The following is a 20,194-nucleotide window of genomic DNA, read 5'->3' as shown; positions in this document are numbered from 1 at the left end:
AATCCCGCAAGCTAGTAGTGTAATATGCGTTGTTAAAGTTTTAGTATTTAATTTACGATATTTTAATTTTAAAATTAAATATAAAAATGTGTTTTCGTATTTTTTTTCCAAACCTTTTTCAGTGTTGTTTATCCAAACATAGAGAAGAAAAATGGCGTGGCCATTGCTCTCTCCAGTCTCAGGCTGTTACTGTCTTCGCCTCTCACAACCTCATGTTAATTTAGTCCAACTCCAACCAATTACACGTCGTGAAATCATACACCCATCTCTTCATCAATGTATACTTTTTTCTGTCGATAGAATTAGAGCAAGACTCCCGCTTTTAAATGCTCAAACCAATGGCTCTGAGCAGCTAATTGAAGATCTTAGGGTTCCTCAACAGTGGCTACAACCTTCCAAAGCCTTGGAGGTAACACCTACTCTTTTCTCAATTGCTCATTTAACACATACCATATATCGGTCATAGGTAGCTTTTTTGGACACATCCCGTTTCGAAATTTTATTCAAAACCCTTTCTTCGCTAGCAGGCAAATCCAAAGTTTGAACTTTATATTCTACTAAATCCCCAATCAATTTAATGCTCATCTTTGTAATTATTTACTCAACTTCTTTAAAACATATACAAGGTGTGAGCCAAAGCTACTCAATTCCGATGAACCCAACACATATGCTTATGGATCCACCTCTGTTAGTTAGCACTGAATTCTCGTAGTTACTTGGTTCTGCGAGGGTGTAGGAAGGATTTGATGGTCACTGACTTGTGGAGTTGTGGTTTTTCTGAACCTTATTAAAATGCAATTATATATCTTGAGGATATATAAATCCAGAGAGTGTTGAAGGATCTTAACTTGCAATTTTTGTGGGGTTGATCAAGCAGTTCGTGCATAAAGAGAGCATTCGATCTTACTTCAGCACATTGTCTTGGAATTTAATTTTTTTTTGGATTGGTAAACTTTTTTAGGAAAAAACGAAAAGAATATAGAAGCATAAAAGTAATTCTTACTTAATTCTTTGTGATTTTTTTGTGATCCTGATATTGTTGTGATCAATGGTAGTTACCTTCTAGTGTTATTGTTAAGAGGGTCTGGCTTTTAGCAACCATATATGCCAGCGTAGTTTTCTTGGTAGTTCTCTACTTCGTCACTCAAATCCTGAATTGCTTGGTATATTATAGACCAAAATGTTGGGGGCGTAGTGTTATCCAAAAAACTGTAGGCTTATACTATGTGTCACGCCCCGAGGCTACCCCCTAGACGCAACACGGTGCTTAATGTCACAAGTGACCCCAAGCTAACCCATGCACTATACGGAAGCTAAAAGCAGTTTAATTTCTAAAATGGGGAAATGCCCAAAATATCTGAATATATATAAAATATATGAAAAGTATAGTGATGGCTAAAAACAACACTAACAACTCAAGTTGAATCTAATCTATGTCTCAAAGGCTTTAACTGATCTGAGTTGTTGGGACATGCCCCCAGCTAACTCTAACAAGTCTGACTGAAAAGTAAATACAAAAGTATAGCATGTTTATCGTCCTCAAACTATGAGGACTCACCACTGAATTTGTTGTGTACGGACTGGAAGTCGAGCTAAGCATAGTCTGGATGTTGAGCGCCTGAACCTACATCATACAACGATGTAGCACAAAAGTATGTGTCAGTACTTTGAATGAATGCTGAGCATGCGGGATATGTGCTAAGCTAAACAATATAGAAACTGAACATGGAAATAAATATATTGAAGCATAACTGAAAGCTGAGCTGGATGTAATGACCTAGAACTAATCATGAAAATGTAACATGTTGAACTGAATACTGAAATAGATATTGAATACATGGTCAATGCAACATGAATCTGATTGTGGGAGATACTATTAACCGACATACCCAAGTTGAGCTAGCTATGGGCCAACCTGTAACCTTGGATGGAAGGGTGTTCATACCTTGCCAAGGGTACGAACAAGTCTGACGTGGATCCACTAGCTGATGTCCACAAGGGCCGAGGGTGTGAAGCCTAATCTGACGGGTGACCCCTTCGATAAACCTACAGTGGCGCCGTGATTCTTGGACTCAGGGATTTTCTACTAAAGGTTTCAGCCTAAACTGACGGGTGAGCCTTCATCCCTTTGTCCTCTTGGTGCTAAGTTTACTCCCAACTAAATATAAAGCTAAAAGTGTAACTGTAATACTGGATAGCTCAAAATACTAATAATCATCTGAGAATGCATCATACATACACTGAAAGATATGCCATTCAAATTTTGTAGCATGATTGTCTGTCTAATCTGCCTAGCAAGTATAATTCATGAAATACGGATGATTAACACAAGCTAGGGTTCTGAGTTTTATATATGGGACTGTACTAATTCTCCAAGAAACATGTAATTAATATTATAGAAACTATAGCAGCTAAATTACAATGAATCCCTAAGATTTAGGAACCCCAGAGCTGAACAATTTATGGAGAAGCTGAAGAACAGACTGAATTCTAGGGACCTAATGGGTGGAAGGAACCCACTAGTGAAATCCCACATACCTGGTGAAGATAACTACGGAGAAATCCTTTGGATTTAGGGGCTGAACTTGAAGGAGAGCTCTGCTTGTTCTGGAGAGAAAATTGTCGCCTCTTTCTCTTCTTTTCTTTCTGATTCTGATGACTTTTAGGTGAATGAATGTTTTAGGTAGTTTTTGACTAATTAATTAGGCTTAGACGAAGTAAAAACGACATAGTTTAAGTACCAAACGCATAGGGGGAAAGACCCAAACGACCTCAACTTTTAAAGCTGAAAATGTGCCCAAAACAGCCAGTCTCATGAGCCGTCTACTGCTTCACCGGCCGTTTAAAGCATCGCGGCCCATCCAGTGGGTCGTCATGTTGCCCTGCCCGACAGGGCTTTACTAAAATGAGCATAACTTTTTACTCCGGGCTCGAAATTAGGCAAACTTGGTGGCGTCAGAAAGAGGACACAAAGACCTTTAATTTGATAGGTCATGAGCCACCTAATTGATTTTGTGCGGAGAGATATGATCATTTGAAGTTGACCCAAAACTTAAAAGTTGATGAGTCCCTTTCATGGACGACTTCACGGACCGTCTAAGTGCCCGTGATCCTTCATGGTCGTTGGGTGCAAGTTCACGAGTGGGGTGATGGGTCGTGGACTTCTTCACGGGCGGGGTGACGGGTCGTGGACCTCTTCACGGGCGGGTGACGGGTCGTGGACCTCTTCAGGGCCCGTGAACCCCTCCGTGGACTGCGCTTTTCTCTTTTCCATTCCAAGTTCAAATTTCCGAGGTGTTGTACTAAGGCATTATGAAATTACAGAATTATGACCTAAATCATCTTCCGTAACTTCTGTATTCTTCTCTGCTGTGACTATGCAAAGTGTTTCTTGAAAAATCATTTCTTATGCCTTCTTAACCGTGTTTAGTATGTTCTTTTTGAACAAGTTTAATGTTCTAATTACAATCACTAAAAGTGTTTCACAAAAATTAATCAACTTAGAGAGATCTCTTCAAGACATTTAGTGAGAGGCAAACTGCATGAAATGGTAGTTCAGACATTTACATTCAGCAGTAAGTTATTATATTTGTTTTACATCTAATGAAGGATAGTCATTACTAAGAAGGACGACATGATCTGCAAGTCAACTATAAAGGTCTTGCACTCTGTCATGAAACAATTAGTGATTGCTTTTGATGCTCGCTCAGCTAGCTTTATCCATTACACGAGGGTGAATTGTCAGTTTAGATCTTTTGTACATATGTGGCATGGTTGTCGGGTTTAAAATCCTAAGTGCTCTGTAGGATAAGGTATATTGTGGGAACCTGTCTCTTCTAACTTCCTGCATGTTGACTATTTCAAGTGGTGATTTTGCCGGTACAATTGTTTGAGTAGATGAGCCAAGATGAGATTTGAACAAAATATGCTTAAAATTCCTCTGAAGTTTGATATTTTGTCCATCTTATCTTTAGTTTGTGTCTTCAATATATATCTTAGCTGATTTTACCCTGGGAACATTTGTAAGAGGAGTAGGGCTTCCTTCACATGCTATAAGGTGTCCTTAAACTGAGCTGCTTTTCTTTTCTAATAATGATCTGGCAAGTTTTATTTAGGGTGGAAAATCTATTTACTGAATTCCTTTAAGATTCCATTTCAGTTAGCTTTAGTGCTGAACCTAAGTTGTGGATGTTGTCTTATGCTATATAGCTTGGCGTGTATTCCATGATGGAATTTCCATCTCAGAATGGCTTGCTAATGTTGTGATGTTGCAAACATCTTGCAAAATCTTGATATAGCTGGCTGTGATATGATCCTTTCTACTCCCATTGAAGCAAAAGGGATATAATTCATATCCTCTCCTATTGCATTGTATTAGAATCCTTTCTTCTGCATCTGCACATGTTTTGAAACCCATAATCCTAGATATGAGTTAAACCTTTTTACGTCTTTCCCTTGCCTACTATATTTGGCTCCCTCTACCTTATCAGTTAGAATAAAAATGCAGAGATTTCTGATCTGCATAAATATGCACAGAGTAAGGCTGAAGGTATACAATTAGCATATTGTCTATTGAAATTCATGGCTCAAGAACTTGTAGCATTTAACAGGAATCTGAATGGTTGCAAACTGCTCTTAACAAGTGGTTGGATGATGAATATTGTCCAGAGGAAACAAATATTGAGATTAGCAAAATTGCTGCAAGTTCATTCTACAGATCATTACTTGAAAATAAAAGTGACATAGGTGAGATACTGTTAACGATGGCTGGAGATTTGGAATCCATATCCTATCAAGAAAGCTTTCATGGAGCATTCTCATCAGCAAATGCAGCAGTGAATCTCATAATCCAACGGCTTGAACAATACTAATCATGATTGGCCTCACTAAAAAGTTTGGAACTCTTAGACTTAAATTTTTCTTTGACTTGCATTTAGAATTATCCTTTTATAGTGTAGCAAGTACATTATGACTAAGAGAAACATGCTTACATCAATAAGGTTAGAAGGGGCTTATATTGGGGGAAGGAGAGGGTTATAAAGGCCTATGGCTTAATAACTTGAGTTTTAGAATGTAAAGTATGAACCAATGGTGTATGTTAAGATGTGTGTTAGTCATCTCAAAACAAGTTATTTTATTTTTTTATGAGTATCATCTTGAAAACAATTTTTTTCATTAGTGAACCGCTGATTGAAAGGTTAAACTGAGCTCATACAAAAGGCTTTATAGTACATAATAAAAAAGTTGTTTTCTCCTCTCTCATTTTTGGGGTAGGCTTTATGGCAAGAAGGTTTGAAAATGATTGAAATAGTCTCTTGAAAACTTTATCAAGTAGTATTAAATATAAAGGGTTTTAAATAGTAAGTAACTAACTTGAAAGCAGAATAATAAAGTATGAGAAGTTCAAATTTAAACGAAGTAGAGTGTATGTGCAGCTAAACAACTTAAGTAGTAATTGTTGTAGCAAATGAAGATCAATATTCAACAACTTTTCTATCAAATATCGAGCATGTAGTTGCTATGGATATTTAATAAAAGAGATATACTTTAATAAATAGAGTATGATGCATGCATCTTTTATTTTTCATCTACTTCTTCAGAAGAAGAAGGGAAAAAATATCGGTTAGGCAACAAACAGTAGTATCTAATTGGTGCTTTTCATTTGAAATGAGTAATACCTTGGACTGATCCATATCTTTTGAGGTAGTCTTGCCTTTTTATGGCCATGGACAGCGGACAGGCCAATGAATTAATGATAGATAGATAAATTGCAATACTCTCCGTTTCTAACCAATTTAGATTTCCCAAACTCGTTTTCAATCAACAAACATGAATTAAAATCTTAATTAATTAATTTGATCAATGGACATGAGTTATTTAATTAGTTTTTCTATGTAGGTTAAATATAAAGGATATAATAAGAAGAATAATATTATTTATATATTGATTTTAGTAAAGACGACGTCAATGTTTATGATTGAATGGCATATACAGTAGTATTAGGTAGGATTTGAAGATTTGTGGCACGTGGAGGGAGGGGATGTCTGTCTACAGTCTTCATTTCAAGATTTAAAAGCAATAATTGATGGAAGGTCTTAGAAGGGTGTGCCTAGAATTAGATACAAATAATTAAACATACGTCCACTTGAATCATTAAATTCTAATGCCATTATCATTATTATTATCATTAATCATTCTAATAAAGGAGGAATACGGATTATTCTCCCCTTAGCTCTCAAACTATCCCTTTAATTCTAAAAAAGTGAAATATAACAACTAAGTATTTTGGAACATAAAAATTATTATAGTATATCATGTAGCAATTATTGCTCCTATATGTATTAACTATTAATGAATCCAAACAGAATAATATGGTATGTATTAACTTAGAATTGACAGGTAGTTATTATTATTGGCATATGCATATCAAATTATCAAGAATAATTAATATGTGCACATGACTAAAAAGAGAGTATACTAAAATTACAAGGATAGAGTAAAAATTAGGCAGAAATTAAAGATGGATGACATATGATCAATCATATGAAATATAAAAATAATGTTGCCACTTGCATGCGTCAAGAGTTGTGGTCGTTCCGATAGGATTTGAAAAGCTCTTCCCGACTTGTCTATTGAATCAGCTCTTTTCCACGAATATAATAGACACTTATATCACTTTTTTTTAAAATGATTTGATATTTGAGAGAATGGTAGGTAGGACATTACATTAATTGTTGTTCTGATCATCAGAGCAATTTTTCAACTTGGGTATCATATCAGGAGGCTGGAGGATTACCTAACTCTTACACTACACACTTGACTCCTTTTGAAAAGTAGGATTTTTGTAACAATAACCACAAAAATAAGTGGGCTCCAAAATCACATCATTCCTTCAATTATAAATTGTTGTCAAAGAATATTCAATAATTGTGATATCATGACAATAAACTTTGGCCCCTTCGATTAAAATTCGTGTTTCAATCATACATACTATTTTCCCTCCCTCTATATGTCTTTGTTCTTTTTTTATTTTTCACATGCCATAAACTTGGGATCTCTCTTTTTAACAAAGACAACATACAACAATTCACTTGCTCAATTACTATTATACTTTTATTTAAGAGTTGCCACATTTTTAGAAATATTACCATTTCCGTTTTTAATACTAGCATACCACTCATTCAAACACCAACTAATTAAAGCAAGAAAAAATTGTAATATATTGATATGACTATCGCAAAAATAACGAATCATCTCCATATATATATACAAATTAAAGTGAATAGCAAGTACTTGATAATTTTTATTGCTTGATTTGGGTACAAGTAGAAAAAAAAAAAGAATTGTTGGCCAACACCCATACAAGCAACTGGCCATATTGTAATTTTATACTGTGGAAAAGGTTTCAAATGACAACTAAAGACAAAAACAATGTCACTCTACTAACTAAGTAGGAATAAATAATACCAAAAGTTTTTTTTATATATTTTGTACTGATTATTTAAATAAACAATTCTCATAAGACGGAATATAGCTCATATTTTGGTAAGTGTGCAAGAACCCCAAGAAATGATATGCTAACTTCATTTCAAATGATCTTAGTTTTAGGTCATCATTTCATTTTAACAATAAAAAAGTGTATAAGAATAGGGTGTATTAATTAGTAATACTTGAGCTCATGGTGGATGCTACGTATTAATTATACATATATGTTGAAAAAGTGTAGGAAACAGCAAGTAAATATAGGAAAGGTTTATTTTTGGCCAAACAAATATAGAGACCCTTAAACTTGTCCCTAAATTTCATTTTGGCACTCCAACTCAATCTTGTTCTATTTTAATTCTTCAACTCCAATTTTTATGTTCCATTTTGACACTTCTAAGTGATGTGGCAGAGTGTGTGCATCACACTTTCTCTAAGAGAAAGAGAGAAAGACAAAACAAAGTATTTTTAAAAAAATATATTAAAAGATTACCCTTCAACTCTATGTTTTTTTATGTATCATTTAACACAAAATACTAATTTTATGATTTCATTGTTTCTATATATATGTTATTCAACTGCAATTTTGCATTTTAAAAATCGGCGTTCATCCGTTAGTTATTGTAAAAAAATAAAATTGACGGATGATGATTGATTATTTTTTAAAAAAGTAACAATTTATTTTTAAGAGTTTTCCTATATTTTTGCGTGAAAAATAACCGACAAAAGTACGTGGATTTTCTTTCTTAAGAAAATCAATGACAATCCAACGAAGTCTATCAAGTTTCAACATTTTTATGTAGTGTTATTAATTAGCAATGAGCATGAGTTTTTCTTACCCGTATTTAGTTGAATGAAAAATTAGAAAGCTGATATTTGAGTTAGTCCAAATAATCTAGATATGAAAAAAAAAATATGTGGTGTTATTTAATTCAATTAATTATTTTAAAAAGAAAATCAACACACTTTCGTCGATTATTTTTTCTCACAATAATGTACGATAACTCTAAAAAAAATGTTATTATTTTTTAAATGATGTTCATCCATTATTATTATTATTTTAAAAATTTAACGCTGATTTTTAAAATGAAAAGTGGAAATGAAGAAATCATAAATTTAGTATTTTGTGTTTAAATGATACTATATAAAATAGAGTTGAAAGATTAAAATAGAACAAGGTTAAGTTAGCATGACAAAATGAAAAATGGAGGCAAGTTAGAGGAGTCGTGTATGTGTTTTAAATTGGTTTTTGTGTCATGTCATGACATGTGAAGTACACACATCCCACTTTGTTGATTCTTTGAAAAGAAGTGTCAAAATAAAACATAAAAATTAGAATTGAAGGGTTAAAATGAAACAAGATTAAATTAAAGTATCAAAATGAAATTTAGGAACAAGTTTAATTAGTAATACTTGAGCTCATGGTGGATGCTACGTATTAATTATACATATATGTTGAAAAAGTGTAGGAAACAGCAAGTAAATATAGGAAAGGTTTATTTTTTGTGGATTGGGGTGTGTGTATTTTTTTATTTTCTAATATATATATATATATATATATATATATATATATATATATATATATATATATATTATATTATTTCTATTATATAGAAGGGAGAGTTTTCAAACTTTCAACATTACTGTTTTTTTTCATATTTAGAAAAGTTTAAGGGCAATTTGATCATTTCCCCTTGCTTATATAGAAGGGACACAACAAAATTGCATGATAAACTTGCTTAGAAAAATTGTACTTCTTGCTTTGTTATTTGAACCTCAACAAAAGCTCTTTAAAAAGTCTATCATTTTCTATTTATTTATAAACCATGCCTGTTATTAAAGAATATGATGGGTCCTACTTTTTTGTTTTTTCATTAATGTCATAATACATGGGTCCCACTGAATATTAAGTACTTATTACTTTTTTACTGTCATAAATAAACATTCTCCTTATTTAATTTTATTTGTCTGTTATTTAAGAATATTTTTTTTTTTTATCTATTCATAAAAAAATATATAATTTAGGTTGACCTTTCAAATTTTACTGTGTCAGAAAAATTGGGAGGAAAAGAGTAACACACATTATTTGAAAATGATTTTAAAAAAAAAAAGTGCAATAGATTATAATAATTAATAACTTAAAATATATTTAAAACATACTCTAAAATATTTGATTGACTCTCTAAATTTTATTCGTATAACATAAATTGAGATAACAAAATAACATATATTGACTTAAATTACTCTGTCAATTTTTAATTTGTTTTGTATGTTGATTTACATTATTTAAGTAGTAAATAAAATTATTTTTTAATATAATAAATTTAATATGGTAAAAATAAATTAAAGATAATTATAGTTAATAATAAGTGTAAATTAGAAAATAAGTAAGAAATTATTTTTAGATAAAAGTGAATGCTTATTTCTATACTTGTGTTTCATAATAAATCATAAATATTTGTGATGTTATAAATCATTTGATTAAAAATTCAAAAAAAATTAAAATATTAAAATTTATAAACTTTTTTACAGTTTTTGACGTAAAATGCTATAAATCAAGACTTAAAATATTTAAAATTATATAGAAAAATTGATCGACCCTCTAAATTTCATTCGTGTCACATAAGTTAGAACAAAGGGAATAATATATTATTTTAAAGTTATGAAATTTCGATAGGCTACAATAATTTACAACTTAATTTTTAAAAAAGATATCTAAAAAAAATTGAACGGCTCTCCAAAGTCTACGTGTTACATAAATTACAACAAAATAAATAACATAGCACGGGCTCACCTATCTATAATTTTTTTTAATCCATATTTTGCTTTCAGCATTAATTACTTATTATTTCTCAAATTATTTTTTAAGATCTAATACTATTAAAGATCAATCAATAAAAATAGCGTGGTAAATAGTTATATCAATTATTATTTTCTAAATTGGTGTGCCAAATTTAAATATGACAAGTAAAAATGAATAAACAAAGTAATAGATGTTATTAGCTCTTATATTTAAAAATATATATTTTATTTTACTTGCTTATTGTGATAAATTAAAAAAATTATTTATTTTCAAGTAATTATCTGTAATACTAATAGTTAATTCAAAATTTTGAAATATAATTAATAGTTTCAACATGTTAGTTTTTGATCATTAAATGAAAAGATTGTGGATATTATAGTTTTTAAAATATTTTTTAATATCAACTTACTTGAAAAAAATTGTTATTTCTATTTTGTCATGTGGACTGTATCAACATTTTTTTTTTAAAACAAAAAACTACTCTTTTCAATTAAATTATACATTATGTCTTACCCAGTATTGAAATGCATTAAATTTGTAGGGTCATTGAACTTTCTAATTCGACAAATGTACAAGATGCTCAACTCTTTCTTTTTTTTTTGTTCTAATGATAATAGTTATTCTAATGTCTTTCATATAATTTCTCATTTGAATCACATAAAAAGTAAATAATTTCATCATTATATCTTTCATTTGAAAACTCAGATTATTATCACTGTTAAATTTAGTATTCCTTAAATTTAATATAATTAGATCATTTAAAAATGATAATTTATATTAATTAAAATTAAATAAATATGATATATTTTTAATTTTGTTCTTATACCAAATTTTATTTTTATTTTACCAAATTAAGAGAAATATATTATTATTTTCTTAATTTTGACTTTATGATTAAGTAACTATATTAATACTAATAGTCAAATTTAACTTTCAATGAATAATTAATAAAAATAATATATAATAAATAAATTTCTAATAAATATTTTCTTATGAGTTATGTCAAGTCAATATGGACCAAGTAAAACGAAATTCAAAGAGACATTTATTAAGTCGGGTTCATAGTATATGTTTCAATGTACAAGATTTTGATAAAATAAAATCTTTAAAGTTAAATGATAATTTTTTGAAATTTAAATTTAAATTATTAAAACATATATAATGATTTTATATAAAAAAATAATATCATATTAAATTAAATGAAAAGGATAATAAATTCAACTTTTACCATGATAAGGTTGAAAAATATCTTACTCTTGCTATATTTTCCTTAAATAATTAAGAGTTTAGATTTTAGTTAGGATATTAACAGTTCTTCATTTTTATTTGAAAAATAAATAAATATATATATTTTTCTTGATATTTATTGTTTTAACAAAGATATATATTAACAATTTCAATTTTTTTATAACATTGGGCCCGTGTGACAGGGCCATTTCCTCTAGTATATGAATAGGAAAAATCACATCATATACACATTTAAGAGACAATATTACGAGTTTTAAACCTACTCTTAAAAAATTCTTACTTATAACAGTTTAATTACGGGTTATAACATATCAATTAAATTTAACTTTATTTAAAAATCAATTAAAATTTACTTTATTAAATAATTAATCTTTTTATATTTTTATATTATTACTTATTTAATTATATTGATTGCAGTTCCTTTTATATAATTAATAGGTGAGAGAAATAATATTAATGAGAGAGAATCAATTTGTAATTATCTATTACACCTTTTAAGGGATTTTTTAACTTATTCAAATAACTTTTATTTATTAATGACTATTGGGGCCTTTAATTATTTAAAAAAAATAAATTTATGACCGTATATTTTAACATGTAATTTTCTCTCTCTTTAATCTATTTTTTTTGCTTTTCTTGATATTTTTTTTATTTTAAATTTTGATATTGTTTTTTTTTTAATCTGATTTTTTTAGAATTAAGAATTCTATATTTTGAAAATTTGATTTCGTTTTTTATTTTAATTAATCTAAAACTTGATTTCTTGGGAAAAAAATCGTTTTACTTAAGTTTTGAACTTGTTTTTGGTGTGTTTTTCTATATCTAAAATATTGTTTTGTTGGTGAAATAAGTATATTTAATTCTGAAATTTGTTGATATATGTAGATAATATGAGATCATAAAATCTTTAATAAGGATTTCTTAAGTTTTAGCTTAAATATGATAAAAAAAAAATCACACTTGAATACGGAATATAAATTGAAGAGAGAGGAAAATATAAAACTTGTATTAATTATTGCAGTTTAGACTTTTAATTACATGTTTTGATTTTTGGGTGATGTATATTTTTTTTGCTACAATTTCTGACAACAATATATAATATGCATTGTTTTACAACCAAATTTATTCTTCCCGGATTTATACCCGTTGGATACTAATTTTATACATTTTTATTTTTTGTCTTTGTTCTAATATTTCAAGTTGGATACCAAGTGTATATAAATTGGATAAAACATTAACTTGTTTTAGATTGTCTAATTTGGTTGAAATATCAGTTATATTTTGTTTTTTTTCATTTTCAAGTGGGATATCTGTTGGATACCAATTGAATGCAACATTAACTTGTTTAGGTTGTCTAATTTGATTGATATCTCAACCACTTGTTGATTTTTCAATTTTCCAATGGGATATCAATTCAATACTAAATTTATACAAATTGGATACAATATTAACTAATTTTACGCTGGTTATTTCAGTTGAAATCTCAATTACATGTTTAATTGAAATCTCAATTACATTATCCATTGCTATATTCTTCAAAGTTATGCACAATGGATATTTAGTAAAGAAATCTAAATTAACTTTCTTTTGATTTAAAAAAACCCGCACACCAACATCATTGTGGATTCTAACAGGTGGACATCTATCATTTACTAAATATTTTATCTCTAAATCATTTATATTAGTCTCTATCATAAGCTGCGATGTTATCGCACTTACTAGACCACTATAAAGACTAGAAGAATCTTATATAACCCCCCTCCATTTGAAAATCGACATAATTCCCTATTTCATTAAAAAAAATATAAATTAGTCTCACATTATAAACAAACAATTTGAAATACAAATATCATTCAGACAGACAGAACATTACAAAACAAATTTTATATACAATCAAAAAACATTTCATACAAATATCATTCAAATAGTAACGTTCATACTATTTTAATACAAATTTCATACAGCAAATATGTACATTTTTTTTACGAAAATACTTCACTAATGTCACACAAATTTATACAAAAATGTCAACAATAAAATTTCAAAATTAATACAACCTTAAAACACTTATAATACAATTCGTCAAAATTTCAAATAACTTTTTTTTCAAATTACTGGACACGCTTTCATACAAATTTCATACTTTCTTAATATACATTTCATACATATATCATTAAGACAACTTATTTCATAACAACTTTCAAACTCACTTAATACACATTTCATACAGCAAATAATCATACATTACAAACATCTATATCTTATCGTACCAAATAATTCATTTCTACCTCACTAATTACTTCATAAATGACAACATCTAATATAACACACTAAAATTTATAATTTAATACCAACTTAAAACACTTGCTATACAATTCGTCAAAAATCCAAATAACTTTTTTTACATCATACGAAACACATTTTCTTACAAATTTCTTTCCAATAATTCTATTAAATTTATTCATAAATATACAATTACTTTATAATTTTTTTAAAAAAAATACACAAAACAATCACAAATTCAGAAAATCACTAATATTATACATTTCACAACAGTTAACAAGTAATGATATCATCTTAAACATAGAGACAATTCATTTCAATGTAATTTAAAAAAAATACTAAACAATAATAAATATTAACCCGAATGATCCCATCTTCCACCATGTTTAATTAGAATTGATACGTAATTGTCCATCTCAATAAAATCAATTTTTTTTAATGAAAAAAACCTTCAATTACTCGATTATGGTAATTTTTTAGGCTGAAGAATTAAGAGAGAGAAATGTTGAAGAAAAAAAGGATATGATCTGATTTTTTATTTTATTTTAACTGCTTTGAGTGAATTAAAGATAAAAAATATGGTTAATTTGTTTGGATCCCTTATTTCATGTTAATCATTAATTATCTACAATAACTTCAAATTAAATTACAGGCAACAATTTCAGTTTTTTACTTTATTATTTCTAATTCCGTTTTTTTTTTTTAATTTTCGTTTATCTTTTTATTTTATTTTTAAGTTTTTTCCAATTAATAAAAACATTTTTATTTTTTTTTGTAAATTTGTTATAACCTGGAATTTTTAATGCTATAACTTGAAAGTCTAGATCTACTGCTATAGCTTGAAAATAGTACTATAATAGATGTCATATATGAAATTTATGAGGGAGCTAGCGGTGTGGAACGAGTATTTGATAAGCGCACATGTACATGTATTGTCTTAAGTCTTATATATATATATATATATAAGACTTAAGTCAACGGCAATCCCTTAAAGTTATTCGCGTAATTCACTTAGACACCTTAATTAAGACTTATACCTATTGAACACCTAAATTCTTCAAAATATGTGTCTATTAAACACAAAATGCTAATGTGGCAAAATAAGTGTATACGTATATCACTGCTACTTAGCGCGTGAATAGAGTCTAATTTTATTTTTTATTTACTTTTTGATAAATTGGTACCTATTTTTTAACAGTGGACATGCATTAACTAAATAATTAAAAAAATAATATTAGTTTCACATTAATCTCTTCATAACAACCCCACCCCACCCCACACCCATACCCATGCTTTTAAATTTTTAGCCTTTTGTTTCGTTCTTTTTTTTTCTTCATTTTTTGTAAAGAAATCCAAATCTGCTAATTTAGTATGCGAGAAGATTTTTTTTTTGAACATTGGAGTTTAAAATTGATCGATATTCGTCCATCTCTATTTCGATCACTCCGATTTAACAAACATCACCACTCATTAAACTTATTAAAGATGATATTAAAAAATTCAACATACTTTCGATTTCTCTTCGTCGTGAATTTCAAAATAATTTATTGACGTCCATTTATTTTCACAAAAATCTCAAAATGAATAGAGAATTACGAATGATAGGAGAATGATTTTGTTATGTTGGTTATCAATGGAGAAATTGATGGTGGTTGGCGGGGTTCACCGGGTAGAAGGAAGAAGAAAGGTCAAAAGGTTAGGTGGGGGTGGAGGGAGATTTTCTTTTTTAATCTTTTTTGTGATTAATAAATAAAAGCTGGAAAATATTTTTCATTTTTTAAAATTGAAAATTTATATTTTATTGCTAAACTGGCCCCTTGTGCCATGTGTTGTAATTTTATTTGTCATTGTTTTATGACAATAAACGTGAATTACACAGACGGAGAACATTTTTTAAAAAAGTTTTCGTTTTATGTTCAATAGATACATATTTCTTAATATTAAAGTGTTTGTAATAGTCCTAGTTGAGGTGCGGACAACTTTAATGGGCGTTGATAAGTTAAGTCTATATATATATGTATGCTCTAATAAGAATAAGAGAGTCGTAGCTCTGGGAACATTATTATGGGTTTGAAGAATGACTTGGTGGTGTACACAAGACTAGAGTGTGAAAGCTGTGAGGAAATGGCAGTTTCTATGCACAAAGCTAAAGAAGAAGGAGCAGATCTGGTGGAGCTTTGCATTGATGACTTCACTTTCTCTCACATTTCACAACTTGAACTACTACTCAAACAAAGAAGTTTACCATCCATCGTTTCTTTCAGGTACGTAGGTAATTAATACAGGAATTATATTAGTGATTATGTACTTATCTTGTGTGTGTTCGATCCAGAAATGGTGGGTGGGTTTAGCTAAGATAGATAGATGTGAGGAGGAGAGTGAGTCAGTACTTGCCTTTTTTGTTTGATTCTTAATTTCCTCACAAAATAATTAATATCAAGGCACGTGAAAACGACTGAGGTGGTGGGCCGGGTAGGTGAACCATAGAGTGCTCGTGGAGAGAGAGAAAAGTTCAGAACGTATGTATGTATGATCTAATCTAGGGAAGATATGTTATTAATTATGACTAGAGTATTCATTTTAATTAGTAATATCCATGTCTATCGACAAATATTAATTCAGTAAACATGCATGCACCAACTAACTTTGTCTAAAAAGCTTGAAACTGTTATATATATATATGTATGTCAGGCCAAAATCTGAGATAAATTCTGACTGGAAGAAAACATGTATCCAAGTTCTCAAATTAGCTGTTGAGTTGGACGTTGAGTTCGTCGAAGTCGACACTGAGGTCATCATTTATTTAACTAATTAAATTAAGCTGCTGCTAAAATAATTATATCCATCCATACGATCCGTTGTTGTTTGTTTGTTTGTTTAGGTTGTTTGCCATCAAGTGGTTGCTGAATTGATGAGCAGCCGATCAAATAGCAAGATAATTGCTTCTACTTATGTCATTAATGCTGGAAACCCTCCTACTAAAGACACACTTTGTAATTCCATCATAAACCTGCAGTCCACAGGAGCAGATATCATCAAACTTGTCATTGATGTAGCTTATATTACAGATGTTGCACCAGTTTTCCATATGCTTACACATTCTCAGCTCCCTCTAATTGCTAGGGCAGCAGGGGATAGAGGTCTTATAAGCCAACTATTGGGTCCAAAATACGGTGCTTTCTTTGTTTGTGGATCTTTGGCAGGCAAATCCACCCCTGGCTTGCCTCCTTTGACCAGCATTAAACAGGTTTATAAACTCCAATATGTCAACCCAGATACTAGAGTTTTTGGTGTAATCTCAAATCCTGTTGGCCATAGCAAGGGCCCCCTTCTGCACAACCCTGCCTTTAGGCATACAGGATACAATGGAATATATGTCCCACTACTAGTTGACAATGTCAAGGAATTTTTTCGCGTTTTCTCATGTAATGACTATGCTGGTTTCAGGTACGCTACCTCCTTCTGCACTAAGTTTTGTTTTTCTAAAATTATATATTTGCTTCATGTAGAAAACTATCTAACGCAGAATCTTCTTCCTTTTGATGGAACCTGTAGTGTTGGTATCCCACATAAGGAAGCAGCAGTACGCTGCTGTGATGAAGTTGATCCACTTGCTAAGGTTTGATTAGCTCCATGTTTGATAGAGTGCATATGTTGTGTAACTTACCTTCGGGTTTTGGGAGTTAAAAGAACCCGAAAAGGCACAAACTTTTCGGAATGTCGTCTTTGCTGAAGCTAGTTCAGCATCAATACTTCTTATTATATAATGACAACTTTGTTTATATATGTGTACAGAGGCCGCCTGCATATACACATAGGAAACGAAAGCTTACCTTCTTTATGTGCTTGAATCACCCTAGCTAGAATATTAGGCACAATATTATCAGTTTTATTTTCCATAAATCGACTAATGAATAATTAGCCTTAGTCCACCACGGTTCAATGTTGAAGAGATATTACCTTGGTTGGGTAATAAATAGGTCTAGCAGCATCAACTTATTAAAAGAAAAAAAAAGAAAACAAGTTGTGTTTCTCATATATTCTCAACATGACTATTCTTTCTTATGTGATTGCAGTTCACATGGACTAGAATGCTATTGTCCTTGCATGGAAGCAGAATTTGTTATATAGATTAGCTCTGTATCTTGAAAGTTCAGATGCCATAATAGTTCTTTTTGTTTAACCATTCCAGAACATTTTGTGGCTAAATTATATTACAGTGTTTGTTGTCTTGTTTTTAAACTTTCTAACTGTATCATGCTTCGGAATCAGTCTATAGGAGCTGTAAACACAATTATAAGGAGGCCTTCTGACGGCAAGCTCATTGGTTATAATACAGATTGTGAGGCTTGTGTGACAGCAATTGAAGATGCACTTAGAGGTACTGATTATTCTTCGTTTGGAAGTTAAAACTTTTCTAATACTCTTACTAGAAAGGTACAAGTGAAAATCTTAATCAATGTAGTTTAGTGGTCTATTATGTAATTCTTTTCAAGGCCATTTTTTCCCAGAATTCTGATAATTACATATCTTTAACTTTTACTTGAGACAATGCTGATTGTTAAAAATGGGCCTGGTCTCTCCTCTCCATCCCCCCCTACCCACCTGATAAAGCATAATTTAGTGTGTCTGCAGGAGAAGGTAGAGATAGTCTTGCTTAGTTACTGGCTTCAATTGGATTACATATTTGATAACAAGAATACTACCGTCACTGTTTTCAATATCTTAGTCTCCCCCCCCCCCCCCCACACCTCCTTGGTATGTACCCTCCCATAAGAAAAGGTTGAAACCTTCTTCGTAAAACATTTCAATCCAAATTACACGAGGAGTTAAATTTTGTGTGTAAACAGAGAGACAAAAGACCAATGGCCGTGCATCAAATGTTTCTCCAATTGCTGGAAAATTGTTCGTATTAGTTGGGGCAGGTGGTGCAGGGCGAGCTATTGCTTTTGGTGCCAAAAGCAGAGGGGCAAGGGTTGTAATATTCAACCGCAAATATGGTAATACCTCCTATCTCCCTAAGGATTATGGATATGTGATCTTTTGCTCTTTATTCATTATATGTCTCCTTCCATTTATTGCAATTTTGTCTTTGAAAAGAGAGAGCAAAAGCTCTGGCTGCAGCAGTATCCTGTGAAGCTTTGCCATATGAACATCTGAACGATTTCTGCCCTGAGAAGGGAATGATTCTTGCAAATGCTTCTGCTGTGGGCATGCAGCCAAAGTCTGATCAAACTCCTATCTCCAAGGTTGTCTTTCTTGCATAGTCTTTGACAAAAGCAACCTGTTCTCTGTTTGCATGAGAAAATGCAAACATTCTGAACTTTTCCGCAATTTTGCTATTGTTTCAGGAGGCCTTGAGATCATACGAACTAGTATTTGATGCAGTTTACACACCTAGAAATACACGGTTATTGCAGGAGGCTACAGAGGTTGGAGCTACAGTGGTGAGTGGGGTTGAGATGTTTGTCAGGCAGGCACTTGGGCAGTTTAAATTGTTCACCAATGGATTAGGTAGCTTTTCTCTCCTCCCTATAATTTTTTACATAAAAATTCTAAGAACCTTCTGTTCGTTGTTTATTTTTTTGTACTGCTTTGGACTGTTAATTATTTTTCCCCTTGAGCTGAGTAAGGTCTGCGTACCCTCTATCCTCCCCAGACCCCACTTTGTGCATGCACTGGGTATGTTGTTGTTGTCGTAGAACCTTCTGTCTCCTTTGCCCCATTGATCCTGGGCTGGGGGCAGCAGTGAACATAACTAAAGTTCTATTATGCAGTAAGCAGTGGGGCAAAATTTAGCTATGCTTAACTTTGGTGATTCTTAATCTCTTCCATAAGGGCTTCTTACTCCCAATTAGTATGCTTTAATTCCCTGCGGAAGACTTCATGTAATCTGATAGCTTTTTATCACCAAAGAATAGGACGGAAAAAAACATAACTCCTGGAAATGAGGAACTATAAATTAAGCAGCCAGGAGCAAAACCTACTCATGTCTTAAAGTATCGTGCTCTTAGAAAGCAATGGTGTTAACTCTTTCTACTTGTGTTTTTCTGCAGCACCAGTAGATTTTATGCGGAGGATTGTGTATGAGCAATTTTGATTCTTTTAGAAGAAAGATATAGTTTCTGAAATCAGGCAGTGCTAGCTAAAACCAGGATCATATTTGCCAACTCAATAGAAGAGGTTTCTGAAATTCTTCTTATTCATATTGATGCTTCCAAATGCCAAATTGATTTACATGGGACGAAGGATATATCAAATACCGTAAAAGTAGTTTACTTTTTCTTCCTGAAGATCAGCTAGTATATTAGATTACATAATGTGAAAAAATTCTGATTGTAATAATAGGAAGGAAATTATGTCAGGAAACATGTCTTT

At 30.8% G+C, this 20,194-nt stretch overlaps 2 protein-coding genes across 2 annotated transcripts; both read left to right on the top strand.

Annotated features, from left to right (window-relative positions):
- The first annotated feature begins 132 nt into the window (after nucleotides 1-132).
- Nucleotides 133-5,012, top strand: LOC125807681 (uncharacterized). The gene is made up of 2 exons (XM_049487416.1): nucleotides 133-409; nucleotides 4,611-5,012. The coding sequence occupies exons 1-2, from the start codon at nucleotides 152-154 to the stop codon at nucleotides 4,869-4,871; spliced, it is 519 nt and encodes a 172-aa protein (XP_049343373.1). The 5' UTR covers nucleotides 133-151; the 3' UTR covers nucleotides 4,872-5,012.
- A 10,865-nt stretch (nucleotides 5,013-15,877) lies between these two features.
- On the top strand, nucleotides 15,878-19,931 carry LOC125807890 (bifunctional 3-dehydroquinate dehydratase/shikimate dehydrogenase, chloroplastic-like). Its single transcript, XM_049487638.1, has 9 exons — nucleotides 15,878-16,080; nucleotides 16,508-16,607; nucleotides 16,698-17,263; nucleotides 17,372-17,435; nucleotides 18,089-18,197; nucleotides 18,667-18,816; nucleotides 18,917-19,065; nucleotides 19,168-19,330; nucleotides 19,873-19,931. Exons 1-9 carry the CDS (start codon nucleotides 15,881-15,883, stop codon nucleotides 19,914-19,916), a joined length of 1,545 nt encoding a protein of 514 aa, XP_049343595.1. The 5' UTR covers nucleotides 15,878-15,880; the 3' UTR covers nucleotides 19,917-19,931.
- The last annotated feature ends 263 nt before the right edge of the window (nucleotides 19,932-20,194 follow it).

This window comes from Solanum verrucosum, unplaced genomic scaffold, assembly GCF_900185275.1.
Source record: "Solanum verrucosum unplaced genomic scaffold, falcon-dt-bn FXZP01000183.1, whole genome shotgun sequence".
Taxonomy (NCBI): Eukaryota; Viridiplantae; Streptophyta; class Magnoliopsida; order Solanales; family Solanaceae; genus Solanum; species Solanum verrucosum.
Note: the sequence above shows the minus strand (reverse complement) of the source record. Positions and strands in the feature narration are given on the sequence as shown.

What these genes read in the sequence shown, in the direction of transcription:
- LOC125807681 (XM_049487416.1), top strand. Translation starts at nt 152, where the DNA reads ATGGCGTGGCCATTGCTCTCTCCAGTCTCAGGCTGTTACTGTCTTCGC. An exon ending in AACCTTCCAAAGCCTTGGAG is followed by an intron (nt 410 to 4,610) that starts GTAACACCTACT and finishes AGCATTTAACAG; the next exon opens with GAATCTGAATGGTTGCAAAC.
- LOC125807890 (XM_049487638.1), top strand. Translation starts at nt 15,881, where the DNA reads ATGGGTTTGAAGAATGACTTGGTGGTGTACACAAGACTAGAGTGTGAA. An exon ending in TCGTCGAAGTCGACACTGAG is followed by an intron (nt 16,608 to 16,697) that starts GTCATCATTTAT and finishes TTGTTTGTTTAG; the next exon opens with GTTGTTTGCCATCAAGTGGT. An exon ending in AAGTTGATCCACTTGCTAAG is followed by an intron (nt 17,436 to 18,088) that starts GTTTGATTAGCT and finishes CTTCGGAATCAG; the next exon opens with TCTATAGGAGCTGTAAACAC.